This window comes from Sinocyclocheilus grahami, unplaced genomic scaffold (genome assembly GCF_001515645.1).
Source record: "Sinocyclocheilus grahami isolate Dianchi unplaced genomic scaffold, SAMN03320097.WGS_v1.1 scaffold139.1, whole genome shotgun sequence".
Classification (NCBI taxonomy): Eukaryota; Metazoa; Chordata; class Actinopteri; order Cypriniformes; family Cyprinidae; genus Sinocyclocheilus; species Sinocyclocheilus grahami.
Window position 1 is genome coordinate 199,855 of NW_015505318.1, and position 19,885 is coordinate 219,739.

The following is a 19,885-nucleotide window of genomic DNA, read 5'->3' on the forward strand; positions in this document are numbered from 1 at the left end:
CGCTAAAGTAAATATTTAACAAATGAAAGGTACCTATTTTCTTGCTTTATTACTTTCTTTTTTCATTGGAACTTGATGGACTCATACCAACATGTAAGATTATTCATAACAAATGCATAAATCTGGCTGAAGTGCAAAAACAGCTTCACTTATAATGTAACACTTGTGTAAAAAATAAAATCAAAACCATAATAGATTATGATTGGATGAGCCACAATTGGCACCATTTTAAAATTAGCGCTCAGTTTTGTAATGTTACCTGGCAACCGTAAATGTATAGTTAGAGCAGACACCAGCAGAGCGTCGTGACGCATCAAAAGTGAATCACTCCCATTATAATCTACTGTTACACTGGAAGTGCTCATCTTTGAATTTACATCATGAAAGCATTCATCACACAGTTTGCAGAGAAGATTATGGTTTTGTGCTTGGTGCATGTGTGAATATATTTATGTAGAATTATAAAGTAGATAAATTCAACAAAAAAAGCCATGCAAAATGCCTTAGTGTAAATCTTTGGTAACACTTTACTTGAAGGGGTGTGCATAAGACTGACATGACACCTTCATAATCATGACATGCGTATAGTTAGAGCAGACACCAGCAGAGCGTTGTGACGCATCAAAAGTGAATCACTCCCATTATAATCTACTGATACACTGGAAGTGCTCATCTTTGAATTTACATCATGAAAGCATTCATCACACAGATTGCAGAGAAGATTATGGTTTTGTGCTTGGTGCATGTGTGAATATATTTATGTAGAATTATAAAGTAGATAAATTCAACTAAAAAAGCCATGCAAAATGCCTTAGTGTAAATCTTTGGTAACACTTTACTTGAAGGGGTGTGCATAAGACTGACATGACACCTTCATAATCATGACATGGCACGTCATGAATATGAAGGAGGTTTTATGCATGTTTATGACAACTGTCATTAAGTGTCATTCACTCAGTTATGTCATTTTTAATGCAAATATGACATTATTTGACCTAACCCTACCCTTACCCCTAACCATAGCCCATAACAAAGACATCTCAAACAATGTCATCTTTACATTAAAAATTACATAACTGAGCGAATGACACTTAATGACAGTTGTCATAAACATGCATAAAAAACCCTTCATATTCATGACATGTCATGTCGTGATTATGTAGGTGTCATGTCATGATTATGAAGGTGTCATGTCAGTCTTATGCACACCCCTTCAAGTAAAGTGTAACCAAATCTTTTCATTTAAAAATGACAAAGCATCGCTGATCGTTTTCCTCATTTATATTAATATCAGCAGACCTCACATTAAAATTACACAGAGATCAATGTTTCTAAGGCAGTTGCTCATTTAAGTTGAAGCTTTGTCTGGTCAGTACATCCACATTAAGGATTTTGGCATGAACTTCAATGCAGGGTTGACACGTTTTTGCTCACTTTTATAATTTAATCATGAAGCACGGAGGTAATGCTTCTAATGCCATCAGACAAGGCCTTCAGATATACTTTTATGGGATGCCAGACTCTAACAACACAACAGCCATGATATGGAGTTGCCAGCTATTATTGTATTACTGAGACACATTGAGGCCATGGGACTCAGAGCTCTTTGTTCATTTTAATAAAGTGCAATTGAGTTCATTACTGGTGTTTAAAGGAATAGTTCACTCAAAAATGACAATTTACTCACCCTTTGGCCATGCAAACAATGTAGTTGAGTTTGTTTCTTTATCGGGACAGATTTGAAGAAATTTAGCATTACATCACTTGCTCACTAATGGATCCTCTGCAATGAATGGGTGCCGTCAGAATGAGAGTCCAAACAACTGATAAAAAACATCACAGAAATCTACAAGTAATCCACATGACTCCAAGTCCATCAGTTAACATCTTGTGAAGCAAAACTCTTGTTTTGTTTTGTTTTAGGAATTTTAACTTTATATCATCACTTCTGGTAAAAATGCCACAAACAACTGATAAAAACATCACAGAAATCTACAAGTAATCCACATGACTCCAAGTCCATCAGTTAACATCTTGTGAAGCAAAACTCTTGTTTTGTTTTGTTTTAGGAATTTTAACTTTATATCATCACTTCTGGTAAAAATGCCAGTCCATAAACCCTTATAACGTTTTTTACAGTGAAAAAGTTCATCCCCTCTTGTCCTCTCACATCAAAGTCCACAGACATATTTGATTAGAACTGTTTGGGACTGCTTTTGCATGATCTGTGCATAATTCTCTCCTGATTCAGACAAGATGACTTTCACTGGAGAAAGCAATATTATGGATAGAGGACTCGTATTTTTGCCGAAGCAATGGTTTAAAGTTTTAATGATTGATTCGATTTCAACAATAAATGGTTAATGTCATCAGGTTTCTAAGGAATTTACTTTCGTTCACGAGGAATTTATTGGCAATAATGGTTGTTATGTGTATTAGCTTGTATATCAGAACATATTTCTCACAGAATCAAATATTTTCAGTGCTGTAGGCAAGGAGATACACACAAGTTCAGCAATAGTCTAGTGTTCCTCTCCTGATACCATTGGAGCTCAGACACAAAAGCCCTTTCGCCAAATCCAGCTAAATCACGAAGATCTGCTGTGTAGCACATCTCTTCACAATATCAATTTTTCCTATATGTCCTTCGAAAAATATTGTTTTCATTTTCTACCATTAAGGTCATCAACTCTTTGGTAGAGTTGCAGCTTTACCTGAAGAAAATCAAATCAGAAAGCACTGTACACAGAGTTAAATGCATTAGTAGTTTTTCCGGCGAAACTGCTTTGTGTGTTTCTGAGAATCTGTATTCGTGAGGTTTATGGAAATATGACAGGAGCCTTTGAGAGTCTCATCGCTTGTTGACTCCGTAACCGCCGGAGCTCCTCGATATTTAAGACCGATAATCAGTTATGTGCATATTTTTGCAAAATGATGCATTGTTGAGGAGCAATGATTAGATTAGGAGTCGTATCGAGGCAGTTTAGAGGAGGGTAAAGCACTTGCGGTTATAATCTGATTATGGGTTTGAAATAATTAGCATGCTAATGTTTCTCTTGGCCATTGTGGGTAGAGTTGTGCTCAAAGCTATTATGTGTTTTACTGGAGTGTGTGTATAAAAGAGCGTGTATATATGTTTCGTGGTCAGGGTTAATCAGTAATAGGTATGTGTGTGAGTGTGTGTCTAAATCCTTCTATGCTGGCCAAAGAGGTCTTCCGTGCCCGTGAGCCTTTGGGTAGCTGTGTGCTTTGGAGATAGTGCCGCTGCCCACTATCCAGGGATCCAGGCTCGATCAGACTGGGCTGTAGGAGGGCCGGAGGGGGAGTGGCACTGATCCGGTTAGAGCATTGAGGCTGGAAGGGATTTTTAGGCACAGAGGGAAGACTCTCTCCTGATCTCTGTGACCTTCTTACAGCTGTTTTGAAGTGGCTAGGACAGAGGGAGAAATCAGGTCAGAAAGTTCGAATATAGGCCTACATCAAGTGATACAGTTTAGATTAGGGGCACCCCATCCTGTTCTTGAAGAGCTACCTTCCTGCAAAGTTCAGCTTCAACCCTGATCAAACACAATCAGCTAATTAAGATATTCAGGAGCACTTGATAATTATAGACAGGTGTGTTGGATCAGGGTTGGAACTGAATTCTGCAGTTAAGTAGATCTCCAGAACCAGGTTTGGGCACCCCCTGGTTTAGATAATACAAGAAATCAGCTTTTATAATAAATCTTCATGAAGTAATGGAGAAGGACTTGTGCTGTATTGTAATTAACTTTTGCACATTAATAGCATTTCCAAAGTCTAAGACATTTCCAAAAATAAGCAATTTGTCAGTCCACACAATGGGGTGTGACACAGTCATAGCCAATCAGAATGTACTGATGTTTAAAGAACGGTTATAAGAAACAGAAGTTAGACCAATGAGATTTCACAGGGGGTGGAGCTACCCACCTTGCAACCACTCAGAACACTCTAGCAAATGTATAGACCTTATGTGCCAGAGAAACAAGTGCACAGCCATCATTCGAATTTTATGTTTGAACTTCCATTTTTGCAGTAGCTCTGTATACTGTGTACCTGTACAGGGTCAATTTTGTTTTTAAAACGTACATAAAAGATTTTTAATATAACATTCCTATAATTTAATATAGCAATGCCTTTCACTCACTGAATTAGCAGTTATCAGTTTCATAAATAAAGACAAAATGAGTAAAAGAAGGCGATTTAGGAATGCTGAAGAGGTAGGCTATAAGCACTAAATGCCATGAGCGATGGAGTCTGATGGTGGGGAGATAAGTAAAGCGTCCTGTCGGCTCAGCAGCTGACGGCGATCAATATATCATATTAAGACGTTTTATCCTAATGTTACTCATAATTGTTCAAAATTTGGATTAATTATTTAATTTTTGTTTTGCCATTTCTATCGTTTATTGTTCGCTTCTGTGTTGCTATTTATTCTAGTCTGCCTGTTTCCTGAAGAAAAAAATTATTTTGATTGCCCGAAGTTTATTGGTGTTCTTCTTGTATAATTCAAATTATAAATGATATAACTAAACAAATTAATAATTAATTAGGTGAAGCTGTGCGCTTGAATTTGTCATCGCATCATCCTATGCAATGTGGTGAATTAGGCCTATTATTGCTCATTATTGTCTATAGGCTATTTTAGTCATTTAAATAACATAGGTTATCTTAATATATTGATTAATGACATTGCATTATAATAGCCTATTACACCACCCAAATATGTATTTACTTCCTTCTAATTCTCGTTGTCAGTGCAGGCTTGTTTAGCTTAATATTGACCGTTATGAAAAGTGACTAGTGTAGCCTGCATAAAAAAGCCTTGAACATAAAACAACAGGACAAAAATATAGTTGATGACTAGACAATCAATTTATGACTCTAGACACTTCTTTGTGAAGACAGTACCATAATACAGTGAAATAATATGTTCTTTAACCATTCATAAACAGCTGTCATGTGCGTGGGTAAAATTTTTAGGCAGTGTTGAGGAAAGTTACTTTTAAAAGTAATGCATTACAATATTGCGTTACTCCATTAAAAAAAGTAACTAATTACGTTACTTAGTTACTTTTTGTGGAAAGTGATGCGTTAGGTTACTTTTGCATTACTTTTTAAATCTGGACAGGGCTTGTTTGTTTTTAAAATAAAAAAGTTATATTTTTGGCAAATATAAAAGCCTTTTCACACCAAACGTGAAATGAATGGAAAGTAAATTTAGCCTTCAGGCTGAAGGGAAAGTAAATTTACGTCCGTACAGTAGAATGCAAAAGAAGAAATTTCAACACACTTCAGCAATAAAAAAAAGACACAAATGCTTGTCTAGAGTAATTTGTGCTTATTAGTACGGTTGAACTGGATCATCGAAGGTCAGAAGCAAAGACATTTCTTAATAGAATGGGATTAAATACAAAGGATATTTGTGTTGTTTAACATTTAATTATTGCAGGTTTGCGTCATATTCTGAGTTACATTATTTTTATCCATTTTGAGGAATACTGAATCTGTGTTTTTTATTTTGTGAGCAAGATGAATTAATGCATATTCATATTTATTTTAGAACTACAGTAACATCTTCTGATTTCTCTCAACATGGGGGCAGGAGAGCTGTCAATCAATAAATTGGGGGGAAAAAAGTAACTCAGATATTCTCTTGTAAATTAAAAAATAATGCGTTACTTTACTAGTTACTTGAAAAAAGTAATCTGATTACGTAACTCGCGTTACTTGTAATGCGTTACCCCCAACACTGCTTTTAGGTATACAGCGACCCCTGGCGGTTCTAGCGTTAAGAGCTGGTGAAGTGGATTTACTTACTGTAGAGTTAACAAATGTTATCATTAACATTGTAATGTTTGAAGCGGATGTCATGAATGTCAGTAGACCATTAAGAATTTAAAACAAACGTTTCAGTCATAAATCTGTAAATTTTAGTCCTGCGGAGTTTTGCTCCATCCTTGATAAAAACTCCCCTGCCTGCTGCTTTTTAGTAACTCTTAGACCTTGATTATCTTGTTCTTGTGTGTTTGATTAGGGTTGGAGCTGAAGTCTGCAAGACTGTGGCTCTCCAGCATATAACAGCTTTCTAACAATAACACAGAACACTGCTTAGCAGCGCCATAGCCAGTGCTGGGTAGATTACTTACAAATTGTAATCTGTTACTGAAAAAAGTGTAGTCAGTAATGCTATCAAGATTACTCATTTTAGTTAATGTACGCTGACTACTTTTAGATTACTTTTGACATAATATTTATTAGGGATGTTTGTCTCTAGAACAGAGGCCGATGCGATATGCATCTCGATACATAGCCAACGATACGATACATTAAAGATACATATGACACAACTACCGATGTGATATGATTCACCCCAATTATGATGCAGTGCAATCTGATTTCGATTCGATTCAACACAATCCGACTCAATGCAATATGATGCAATGGAAAAAAAACATGATGCTATGCAATTCCGTATTGTACAGATAATTTGCTTTATTTCTTTGGTTCAGACAGACAGCCATGTTAATCTATATTCTATGTGACTCTCAGGACACTCCTCGGTCTCCGTAGTGTTGTAATACGTCATATTCACGTAGCAGCACTTTCTAAATAATAAAAGTATAGTGCATCTACTAATAATTATATATAAATACAGCGGGTAAAATAAGTATTGAACACGTCACCATGTTTAATTTCGCATAACACAATTTCTGAAGATATTTGTTTTGTTTTCTTTGTATGTATTGATTACTTGGGTTGTTACCGACATCTGGTGAAAATGTCATGTCAACAGCACCTTTAGAAATATATTTACTGAGAAAAATGGTGACGTGTTCACCGATGCGAATCGGTGAATCTTACCATCCCTATTGTTCATATATTTAAATGTTAAATCCAGATCACATGTAAGTAGTTACTACCCAGCACTGATCATAGAAACCACCCATAACCCCTAATATTTCCTCTGGTCTAATTGCTTCCATAGAGGTGGTGTTTGTCACATGGTAACTTTTCTGTTATGACTTGACGCTTTTTTTTTCCAAAAGATGGCACTTCAAGGACAAATATGGTATTCTTTGTGTGATTTCTTGTTTTTTATGACTTGGTGGAGCTGGCTGTTACAGGACCTGTTGGAAACATCCTTCATGCTGTCATGCTAAACAGCACTAATGATGAATAATGATGCACATCTCTGCATGTCCAGCCTCGTACAGGCTGGAAATGATGAACAGAGACAGTAAGAAAAGGAGAGAGACAATTGGACAAAATAAACAGAAACTGAAAAAAGAGCAAAGAACTACAAATTCAAAGTTGGTTACACTGACATAAAGATGGCAGACAGAACAATATCTAAATAAAAAAGAGAAAAAGCTACAAAAAAGCTAAAAGTGTCAAATCAGGCCAGTGTGTCTCCAAGATGCTCAGTAAGAATGTTTGTGTGATGGTTTGAATTGCAGCCAGCGCCCCCGCCTCACCCAGAGAGATGATCAGCCTCAAGGACAGGAAGAGTGACTACGACTCCACTGGAACCAATGCCAGTTACCATGGAAACAAAGGAGAGCACACTTCCAGAAAAGACACAATGGCAGGTAGGTCTAACTTCAGCAGGAGGAGGAAGATCAGAGTTTTATTTGAAGCACTTAACAGCAAGTAAACTAGATGTACACTTACAGAACTGTGAGTTCCGCTGTTTTCTGAGCTTTTTATGTAAAATTACTTTTGAATGGACAAAAAAATTATAAGAATAACAAAGTTTAAACTCTGCCATTCATGAAAACATCCATGGTGAATTATTTTTCAACTGCTGCTGCAGAATGTAAGGTTTTACACAAGAGAATGTGAACTTGAATATTTACAATAATTTTGCTTAAATTAAAAATAAGGCAACATAGATAACAGTGATTTTATGTCCATGAATTAGAATATTAATATAATATTTTGTATTTATTGTTATATTGGTGCATATAACTTATATTAATGTTGATATATAGTTATATAATGAAAATATATTAATATTTGAATTGTATGCATTTATTGATAATATTCATATGCATTAATTTGTATTTATATTAATAATTTTCATTTGTACTGTAAATATTAAGGGGGGGCCACAACATTATTAGCAGGATTAATCTAAGATCCATTATTAATTTAATGTATTGTGTATTAAAATGTGTCATAATATACAAATCAAAATATGTTTGATACTGAAATGTTGTATTTTAATATATGTGAGAAAAAAACTAAACTGTCTGGGTTTGAATTCTTGGCCGGCCACATGTAAGTGTTATTAGGATGAAGTGTATTTACGGTCCATCAAGCTTTATCCCTGACTCCCATTTGGTTGAAATAGAGCCCAGAGTTCCTTGCTACAGCCCTGCCAGAGTATCTTATAAAAGGATGGATTTGTTTCACTCTCAATAAGTACAATTTCCAGAAATGTTCACAGTTGTTTAATGCTTGATTTATTTTTAAAAAAAAACATCCTCTGCACATTCACACTCTCCCTTTCATCCCGCAGTTCAAACCTCCTGTGGAACATCCACATTGTTCCGCAACTCGTACGAGACTTCAAATGACGAGATCAAACACAACCAGGTGAGCATTGAATCAGCCTGAGACGACTTAACAAACCAGGGTCAAACAGGGACTGCAGTTCCAAGCCTGCATAAGAAATATGTCTCAAATTGTGGAAATCCTTGCAAAAATCAGACACCATTTACATTTACTACAACTGATATGCGGCTGTTGGGATAAGTCATTAGCGAATGTTTTCAACACAAGGCAGCTGTCTATCTACCAATCCAGAACTGTGTTGGCAAACAAAAGGTTGAAGATCTATTCGTTCTTGCATAGACCTGTCAGATGTTGTTTATTTGACTTTGTGAGCCATCATGCTATGCTAATGAATCGCAACTATATGCTTCCAAGTGCTAGGCACTTTGGCCAAATAGAAGACATATTACTTCTACTTGTCAAGGTTCATCATGGTAAATTTTCAGATTTCATATGGATAAAGTTTGCCAGATGTCCCTGGCACACTTCCGAACCACACCGTATGTTGAGTCAGTCGACAGAAATGCTTTCCCAGACGAGCAGCTGCGAGGAGGCTGGGTACTGATAAGCCTGGCTTCCACATGGATCTTTCCTTTCTGTAGCTGGAGAGCATTCAGCTCTGAATCTTTTTCAATTAGTAACATCTCATTTTCTGCTTCAAATCTCTCTGTTATCGAAAGCAGCTCTGAATGGACAGAATAATGTGAATTTAAAGGGTTAGATCACTCAAAAATGAAATGTTCGTGATCATTTACTCACCTTGTGTTGTTCCAAACTCACCTGGCTTTCTTCCACAAAAGGAGATGTTAGGCAGAATGTCTGCATATTCCGTTTTTGTTTTCATGAAATATTAAATGGGTCATGAAATGCAGTTTCAGATTTTTGTATTATGCTTCTCAAGGTTAGTTTTTTTGCACCAAAAAATGTCCAATATTTGTAAAAATAATCATTTTCCCTCCTCATTTCACTCTCTGTGAAAAACACTCAATTTCAAGGGGCGTTACCTCTCGCAGATACAGATGTAAATGCCCACTGCTGCTATTGGCTAAATTCACTGCACCATATCCATAATAAAAAACAATCTGGGGGGGGGGGTCAGAATTCAGAACAACACCAGCAGCATGTTTAGAATAATTCATAAAACAGTCCGTTGTGAAATGTGATTTAGTGACATTTCTAATGCTCAGATCTTTAGGAGGCTATGCAAGGGATGTGCAGTTTCTTTACATCCACTGACAGAACAACGTCAGAGTTTGACAGTCTTATTCCTCGGATTGCTTATGATGATGCAGATTAAGGGGCGTCTCGAGGAGAATTGTGACATCACCATTTTCCAAATTTCAAATCTGAATCAAATCTTTTCAGAAGGGTATAGAATAATGCATGGTTTCGTTAGTTTTGAATTTTGAAACTGGCAATATTTTGATCCTCCATTTCATGACACCTATAAGTGTTCTTTGCGAAGACATTTTGCTATAACAGCAGGAAATTATAGAGTATTGTAAAAACTCTGACAGCAGTGAATTCATAAATACATACAGGGCCAAACATTATTGATTGGTTTCTCATTTTCAACCAATTTTTACTGATGCTACCAAGACTATTACAAGTCATTGTTGCAATTTCAGCAAAAACTCAAAAGATAATTTTACCTAGCCGAGTTTAAAAAGTTGACAAGGAGAATTTGTCACTGAAAACTAAATGTTTGTGTTTGCAAGGCGTAATGTGTGTACAGTATCAAATAATGTATGATAAAGCACTGGGCCATCCTTATTGTTGAGCCTTGTACAATATAAAAGAACATCGGCTCCAAATCAATGTGTTTGGAAGCACAACAGCTGCCTCTTCCTCCCAAATTTGAGATGTGAGAAGTTGATCAATTTCACTCACAAATCCTTCTTTCACCTCAGATCCCAGTGCCGCCCGCACCACAGGAGCCACCGCGCAATGACTACGAGGCGTACCCCATCTATCAAAACTCCACCAGGGACTTTGAGGGGCCATTTTTTGAGGATCAGGTCCATCGCCCACCTCCCGCCACAGATCTGAATATGCACCTGGGACTCAAGTCCACCGGGAATTACGTGGACTTCTACTCTGCCGCCCGGCCCTATAGCGAACTCAACTACGAAACGAGTCACTACCCCGCGTCCCCCGACTCTTGGGTTTAGGACTTCGAGCACGTAGAGGCCGGGAAACTGCATGTGCATGCATATCCCAAAACATTTTTCAGCGAGTTTTGTTAGTCTAAGCTGGTTCCATGGCGAATATGAGCGGAGTTGAGCAAAAAAAGAAAGAAAGAAAGCGAGAGAGAAAAGAAGGCCTTGACAGAGAGAAAGAATGCATGAGATGAGAGAGAGCACATACTTTAAAGAGAAGTGAAAGCTTAACCTTTGGAGTAGAAAGTGGGTTTGTATTGAAAGGTGTTTGAAAAGTGTAGAGGGAAAAAAAACTGAATTATAGCAGAGGAAGGCGAGGTATGGAAGCACAAGAAAATTAAGTTTGTAAAACGAGCTACGGGAACAGCTTTTCACTATTTTCAAAACTTTCTTTTCATTTATTTGGCGTCACGGTGGATCAAAAGCTTTTTCCTTTACACATTTTCCACACTATTTTTATTTGATCTTTTTTAATTCGATGTAAAGTATTTGGTGTACATTAAAGAGATGCATAAGTGCATTGTGTAATTACACAGACCACTCGGTTCTTCCCATGGCTTTGGGTATTTGTTTTACAGTACAAGAAAAAGACAAAAAAAAAAAAAAAGAATCCTCTGAGAGATGTGTTTAACCTTCAGTGTCCCTTCCCCAAAATTACATTCGAAGAACAAGGATGTAAATGCCAGTATCGTTCGTTCTGAAAACGTGAATATGTCTGTGGCAACTAAAACAAAAGCAGACGAAGACCGGAGCATCGTTCCACTCTCCTCTCCTCGTCGATCAAGTGCTTTCTCACTGCCTACAAAAATAGATGTAGATTTTTGACAGATTCTTTTTTCAATTTCACTTTTTTCTTTCTTGACTCAGTGTTGAATAAAACTAAATGCGGCTATTTGTCATCCATATTTGCAGGAAAACTGTCTGTTTTAGACCTTGATCTCAGTTTTCCGTGCTAAGTGACTGTGCCAAATTTTAAAATCTCTTCAATAAGCACTAGAGACATTTTTAAGTTTTTCAGTTAGTTACTTCTTCGATTTGTACCTGCGTTTTTTTGTTCATAAGTGTGTTTTACTGGAATTAAGCGACATCTAGAAAACACTGGAATACTACCAGGAGGGCAAAATGTAACTTTGCGAGCTTAATTCCCTCCAAAGATGTACAAAAAACCCCTGTCTCTCAATGTTAGTTGAGTGTGTGCTGTATGTCGATCAGTGTTTGCTATGAGAGGCTTTGTTTCTGACAGGTGGCTTCTTCTGTTTGACTTGACCAGAGATGATGAACTGCTACACTGCGATGTTAATAGAGAATGATAAATATATAAATATGAATATAAATATAGATCTATATAATTTTTATTTGTTGATGTCAGTGTCACTGAAAGAAACAAACCAGAAAAGACTTGTACAAAAAAAGAAAAACGATTCTGTTTACCTTCATGTATTGATTCCAACAGAGAAAAGAGAAAATGAAACTTGAAATGTTGACCTGATCCCAGTTGTGTTGTTACCAAGCTACTAAAATAATCACGCTGGATTTGGATGATGTTCTGATGTCAGGACAATAAATTACTCTTTGTGATTTGGAGCCGTTTTCTTATGTCCAGTAGATATGCCACAAAATCATTTTCACATCCGAACAATTCTGCATTTATTCTGCAGTTACACCGCCGCAGTTACACTGCTTGGCGCTATGGAGTAAGTTTCACCACACTATGGCCATGTACACGCTGCAGCTAAATTCGGTTGTCAATTCACCTCTTAGTGCTTTTTGTACACACAGTTCAGTAATTCACTTTAGTAAGGAAGTGACAACCACATTCTACAACCGAATTGACTTCTGAAAAATGCAGGTAGTGACAACCACATTTGCAGAAATTCATGCTGTGTATACAGAACCGAACTGAACAATTAGTTTTTAATGATGTATTTAAATGCGTATCAGTGTTGTGGTGCAAGAAATCACAGCGAAGGAGGTACGTCTTGACTCAGTGTTGCCAAATCTTGCTATAAAAAAAGAATAAGAACAAGCCTATAATAAACTTAAATAAACCAAAAGTGTTATCTTGGAAATAAACAACATACCAAAATATCGCAACCTGCACGTGCCTACTTTATTATCTCCATGAAATTAATCGCTTTATGAGCCAAGCCCAAAGACGCTTAATAAGCGATGCTTTTCATAACTGAGCTCACTCTGCAAAGCAACCATCCCAACTTAAAACACGATGGCTCTGTAAACTGTGGTTTAGTTAAAATCGCAAAACATAACTTTGGTCGTTGTAATATTATATAGTTAAAAATAGCAGATAACAAAAACATGACGCCAGAATGCTGCTATGGTTAGGCTACTATAGTCATCGCAGTTTCGAGAGCGAGTTCTGTTCCATACGCAAAGAAATAATAATAATTTGGGGATTCACTCCTGTATTTAAATGTATTTAACCTTCTGGCCCTCTACGGTAATTTTTTACCTAAAAATTTTATATATTTTGAAATTTGTGTCCTAAACTCAAACACTGGTGTCTCATGTTTTAGAGCAGTCAATGCAATTTAGGAAAGAACTCAATCATATCTGTGTGTGAAAATATTCAGATGTTACCCCCTTTGTAATCTTTAACAGTTTCATAAGTAACCATAAATTAATTACACAATTTTTCTCAGTAATTTAACAGATTACAGTTTATTTTGTAATTAAATTATGTAATTCCGTTATAACTAGTTACTCCAACACTAGTTGTCACTCCTGACAATTTAAAGGTGGCCAATAATGTAGGGCAGTTTGATTCTAAACATTGTGTTTTATTTATTATTTATTTATTTATTTGGACAAAAATTAATTAAAAATAATTATTCATGAACGCACTTAAAGGATAAGTTCAACCAAAATGCAGCGGGTTATCCAAAACAATGTAGAATATTTTCACGTGTAAGTATCCTTTGTTCATTGCCATGCCAACTGCCTATGACTGTTTATGAGTTTTTTGTGTATAAACAGGAAACCGAGAACTGTTGTTGTCAAGTCTCTTCATTAATAATGTCACCCCCCCCTCCTCCCCTTTAAACCATAACATTTCTGCAAGCCTAAATTGTCCACATTAATGTGGTTTTGTATTAGGTTAATGGTATTACTGTATGTGTTTTATATATTCATAATAGCATTGTATATGTCTTTTAAACATTTGGAGACTCACCAAGTAGGATTACAAAGAACCTCTTGCCAGATACCCACAATTCCTTTTATTGATCCGCTCTTCCACCACTTCCAGCCGGGTGCGGTATTGTCAGATCCACAGCCATCTGAATGTTCTATCACCGTGATGAAAGAGACTACGGAGCGTTCCCTAGGAAACAGGAAAACAGAAGCAAAAGATGCTGGCTTTGAATCCTAACCATAATCCATAGCTCAGCGGAGAGCACAGTTTCAGAGCATTACATCCCCAGCAGGCTTTGCATGATGTACAACAGGGGCCTCTTGCGCCGATTTCAGCAACCCAACAATTCGCACATGGGCAAACAGACGTGAAGAGAGGGCCTGTACCTGTTATTACCTGTAGCGGGAGAGGAAATAAATAAGCACACAGGATGGATTCTCCTCTTAGAGAAGGAGGATGTGGCGGCTCATGCCTGGCGAGGCATTATGGGGATTAAGTAACAGGCACCTTAAATGTAGCCCTTTGAGACGGACTCTATCTGCTCATTTCCTGTCAGTATGAGTATTGTCATTACTTCTCTGCTTTCAGGGACAGAGTTCCTCCATCCAGCACAGGAGAGACAGAAATGAGATGTGTGTTTTGGTCTGTGGCACAAGAATGAGGGTCCTGATGGTCATGGCAATGCAAGGGAATTTTAAAATGGATTCCGAAGTAAAAGTCAGGGAAAAGCCACATATTTTTCTCGTTTTTGCTCTGCTCTGTAATATTGCATCAGCTAGATATAGTAGCTGGTGTAAAACTTGTCCTCGAGCGATCGTGATAACATCAGCCTGTCCGCTGAGGGTTTTATTGGAGACATTTGTACACTAGTAAGTGTCCTTGTTGAAATCTATTTTTTAAAAGATTTTTTTTCCTGACATACAACTGGAAATCTACCTCAGCGATCTCTAATAAAAGGATTCCTTACAAGCAAGTACACATGAGTTGACTGGGAATGTCGGAAAAGTCAATGAAATTTATTGATCACTGAATATTATCCATACACTTCAGTTCTTAAGTTTGGGTTAAGTGAGATTTTTAATGGTTTTAATGACCAAGGCTGCATTGATTTGATTAAAAATACAGTAAACAGTAATACTGTGAAATATTATTACAATGCAAAACAGCTTTTTTATATATATTTTAAAATGTAATTTATTCCTGTGATGGCAAAGCTGAATTTTCAGCAGCCATGTCTCCAATCTTCAGTCTCAGATGATCCTATAAATCAGTTTAAAATGCTGATTTGGTGCTCAAGAAACATTAACTATTGTTATTAATTGTGAAAATTGTTGTGTTGCTTAATATTTTTATGGAAACCCTGATCATTTCTTTTTCGGGGTTCTTTGATGAATAGAACATTCAAAAGAATAGCATTTATTTGAAATAGGAAACTTTTGTTTTTACTATCACTTGATTAATTGAATGTGTTCTTGATGAATACATGTATTAATTCTTTCAAAATCTTAACTGACCCCCTTTGAACGGTAGAGTATAATGGCAGAAGAAATATTGTATGTAGTAAACCCTTAAAAATAAGGGTCATTTATTAGCATCTGGTTCCACAAAGAAACTTTAACATACCTTCCATTGCACAAAAGGTTCTTTAATCCCCCTTTTGAACCCTTTATTTTAAGGTATTGTGCAATCTGTATGCTTATACTCACTTGATTAATTGAATGTGTTCTTGATGAATACATGTATTAATTCTTTCAAAATCTTAACTGACCCCCTTTGAACGGTAGAGTATAATGGCAGAAGAAATATTGTATGTAGTAAACCCTTAAAAATAAGGGTTATTTATTAGCATCTGGTTCCACAAAGAAACTTTAACATACCTTCCATTGCACAAAAGGTTCTTTAATCCCCCTTTTGAACCCTTTATTTTAAGGTATTGTGCAATCTGTATGCTTATTAAATAAAGGTTCTTTATTGGCTTCGATGGTCCTAACCTCCAACATCCAGAGAACCTTTCAAATGCAGAAAAGTTTCTTTATACTAGAAAAAGGTTCTTTAGATTTTTAAAATGTCCTTCAAAATGGTTCATTTAAGAACTGTTGACTGAAAGGTTCTTTGGGGAACCAAAAAAGGTTCTTCTATTGCATCGCTGCAAAAAAAAAAAAAACCTTTGGAGCCTTTATTTTTCAGTGTATCAGGACCCTCACTGACAAGCAAAGTACTGCGGGAAGGAAAAATTGAATTTTTTGGCTTCAGTCTTGCATATCATAAAACAAAAGTCTCCTCATCTGGAGTCCATTATTAGATTTGTGAGTCTAGACTTACAAACATTATCAAGTCAATAATTAGATTAACATTATTTGCAGACTTGAATTCTGGGATATATTAGTCTGAATGTTTGCAATTGTAGACTGCCTGTCTCCGTTACAGTAACCTGTAAGTGTTTCTGACTCACAGGTTGAAATATTTCAATGCAACACTCAGTGTCAGACCCTCGCTGTCTCATCCCCTCGGCTCTGTGAAGTTGTAAAATTAAATTCAGAGGGTGTGCAGAATAGCTCTATTTCCCATGAACCCATGCGATGATTAAGTGTTCAATATGTACCAAAGTTTCATTTTCAGTGTGCGCCGCCTCACACTGTGGGATTATAATCTAATGTGGCATGAAAATAGGTCTTCAATTGAACAATGTGATTCATTTTACACCAGGGCAAATACGGCAAGAACTCGAAACCCATCTCTCTTCCATACGGTTGACACATCCATGAATTAGAGTCCAAAATACAGATTTGGCACAAAATCTATTTCTGTGTGGACAAAAGTTAAATAAAAGGATCATCAGCCCACTGCAGATGAAATTATTCATGAAGGGAAAATGAATTTTGTCAGGATTCATTCTAGAGTCTGGACAGACTGAACAGGGTTTAATAGGCATCCGTGAATGTCAGATGCTACATTTTTGTGCCAGACCTGATTAAATCAGTAATTTCCCAACAAAATGACCAATAGTTTCTTTTTCATGTACAAGGGAATATCAAAAGGAGTTCAGGACACCCCCAAAAAGTCTGCTATTATAATGATTTGTATTGTAACCATTTTCAGAACAATTAAACTCATTCTCCATAGTTGTCATTACTGTAATGTAAAATACAATCTTAATCTAATAACATGAAATTAAGATTACATTTTATCATGATTTTTATAATAGTCATTGTTTTACTGTATTGCAGTAAAACAGCTGTACATTGTAACATTTTTCGGAAGTTGTAAATAAAACTTATTGAATTCCTTGTTTTACAAGGAAATATTTCAGTTATCTTTAATTCAACGTGTCTTGCCATTTCTTTATAATTATCGGTGAAATTTACTAGCAATTTCTAAGTGAAAATTGCTTCTACACCAATTTTTTTCAATGTATTTGAAATGTTTACATAATTTAAATACTAAAATAAAGTATTTAAAAGTCGTGGCCTAATGGTTAGAGAGTCGGACTCATAACCCAAAGGTTGTGGGTTCGAGTCTTGTACCGGCAGGAATTGTAGGTGGGGGGGAGTGAATGTACAGCGCACTCTCTCCCACCTTCAATACCACGACTGAGGTGCCCTTGAGCAAGGCACCGAACCCCCAACTGCTCCCCGGGCGCCGCAGCATAAATGGCTGCCCACTGCTCCGGGTGTGTGTTCACGGTTTGTGTGTGCACTTTGGATGGGTAAATGCAGAGCACTAATTCTGAGTATGGGTCACCATACTTGGCCACATGTCAAGTCACTTTATACACTTTATAAACATTAAATGCTCTTCAACAAATGCTACAATTATACTTTATTTTTTATAAACACAATTATATTTATGTAAAAACAATATATGTTTTATGAATTTATTTTATTCTATCTTTAATATGAACCATGAAAATATATATATTGTTTTTTTTTTTTATAATAGCAAAGCAATTGTTTTACTGTCAAAAAAACAATGACTATTACAGTAATAATAATTACTTAAAAATACTGAAATGACCAGACATTACAGTAATAAGAATTGTGGAGGAAATGTGCTTAATATGTTCTGAAAATGAGGAGGGGGTGAAATTATACACTATGAGGACATCTTGATAGGTTGTCACAAAGAAACTCAATCTTTAAGAGTCCTCCATAATAATCAGAACAGTATGGTTATTAGAGCATGCAAGCTAAAGGTTACATAAAGCTCCCATCAGTCTCCCATGATACATCCAATGTGAACGTCATAGTGCTTATTGACAGAGCCAGACATTACTGCCACAACTTTCTCTGCACAATACAGCTCTTCAACCTGTGAGTGATATATAACAATCAAATACTGCCTCTGTCAGGCTCAGATCAGCAGCTCCTGTAGGTCCTAAAACCATAACGGTTTGATTGCCTTGCCCTGTACGACAACTGTTTTCTTAAACCCAGAACACACTAGGCTTTTTGTGGTCACTGATGTATATCCTTTAATGACGGGATACTTCACCTAGCAATTATGGACAGCATCTGATGCTACAAATGCAGAATTCTGCTCCAAAATATTTGATCAGATATTGATTCGTATGCAGTTATGGCTGTTTGCGTTATTTTATCAGCTGCTTTAAAAAGTACCATTACATAAGGCTTGCTTGTGTGGATTGTTTCAAAATGAAGACTCCTGTCATTATTATTAAAGCATTAGTCTCCCCTCTAGTGGTCATGATTCACCTCAGTGTAAATTCATCAATGCAGCTCAACATCTGCCACAGAGAGTGCTATAGATAAGGGCAAATACCTCCGATTTATATATCGAACAACTGATTTATGCACTTGTGAAGAACAAAACTTGATTTACTGAGAAAACTGAGAAATTGTGTTTGCATCGCAGCTTCAGACTTGAATAGCCTTGGGCCAAACTCTGACCCCTTTGATATGATATCTATATGATTCTGCACACAATAACACAGGGGTTAATATAAAGCATATAGGACAATGATCTCAAATAGGCTATGCATTCCAAAACGTTTAATGAGAGGAACCCCTTGTGTTGTGTACTTGTGTAAAACTGACATGATTCCCTTTCCTCATAGAGTAAACGTAACTTACCATTAAAATCACATTCACTGTATTTCTGATTGTTAAAATAATGTTTCTTTCTCTCTCTCTCTCTCTTAATTGCAGCTTTGCATCATCTAATATAATGCAATATGTCAACCAGCTGTAGTGATATGAGCACCAGCACTGTCAGGATTTCTTGACAAATTTTTTCCCAGACATAATTGTTTGATAAGATTCCCTATTATTATGTCTGCTAGAGTTTCCCATACACATTTTTGCTTTAATAAAATGTAACACAGGATTTTCACACTGCGCTTAACCGGGTTTCTTAGTTCTAAACCCCGCTTTTAACCCCAGGTAAGCACCGTTTCACATTTGTAATTTAGAAGCGAGTTATTAAACCCCACTTCGATACAACTTGAACAGAGAGAAACGAAGTTAGAATGTCACGGCTAGAATCTTACAGACACCCATTCCCGACGTTCCTTAATCACGTGTTTGGCAAAGTCACAGAAACCCCGCGCGTTTTAACAGCAGCTTCAGCGACAAAACAAGTCAAATAATGGTGACAGAAAACGCATTAATTGGAGTTTAAAAAGAGACCGTTTCATTTTTACCTTTATAGTCCGAAAAGTCCATCCTGGAAAACTTGTTCTCAGGAATATTTCATTAAAATACGTGAATGTTTAGAGCCTTTACGTAAAGATGTCACGTGCCGCGTTCATCCAATCGCTGACAGCTTGACACTAAACGCTGTAAATATGAACGTCTTTTTATGAATTTCCAGGAGGATTAAATTATGAGCAGTGTGAAACGTGAATGATTCCTTTTACCCGGGGCTCAGAATGACCCAGAGTTAATGATTTCAGGTATGAAAAAGAGTGCATCGACCAGGGACCTCAACTCATGTGAGTAATGTTACCATAAATAATTTTAATTAAATTATGCTGATGATT

The 19,885-nt window shown here is 36.5% G+C and overlaps 1 protein-coding gene and 1 long non-coding RNA gene across 2 annotated transcripts in view; one reads left to right on the forward strand and one right to left on the reverse strand.

Moving 5' to 3' along the window:
- Positions 1-10,847, forward strand: part of LOC107591257 (catenin delta-2-like) — a 162,157-nt gene extending 151,310 nt beyond the window's left edge. The window contains exons 13-15 of the mRNA XM_016280372.1: positions 7,479-7,610; positions 8,543-8,619; positions 10,488-10,847. Of these exons, the coding sequence (XP_016135858.1) occupies positions 7,479-7,610; positions 8,543-8,619; positions 10,488-10,748 (470 nt within the window). The 3' untranslated portion in view covers positions 10,749-10,847. The remainder of the gene's footprint in view (positions 1-7,478; positions 7,611-8,542; positions 8,620-10,487) is intronic.
- Positions 10,848-12,533: 1,686 nt separating this feature from the next.
- LOC107591206 (uncharacterized) lies at positions 12,534-19,587 on the reverse strand. The gene is made up of 3 exons (XR_001609861.1): positions 19,547-19,587; positions 13,927-14,076; positions 12,534-12,739 (listed from the first exon to the last, which is right to left on the reverse strand). It is a non-coding gene; the product is annotated as an uncharacterized lncRNA (long non-coding RNA).
- Positions 19,588-19,885: the final 298 nt, after the last annotated feature.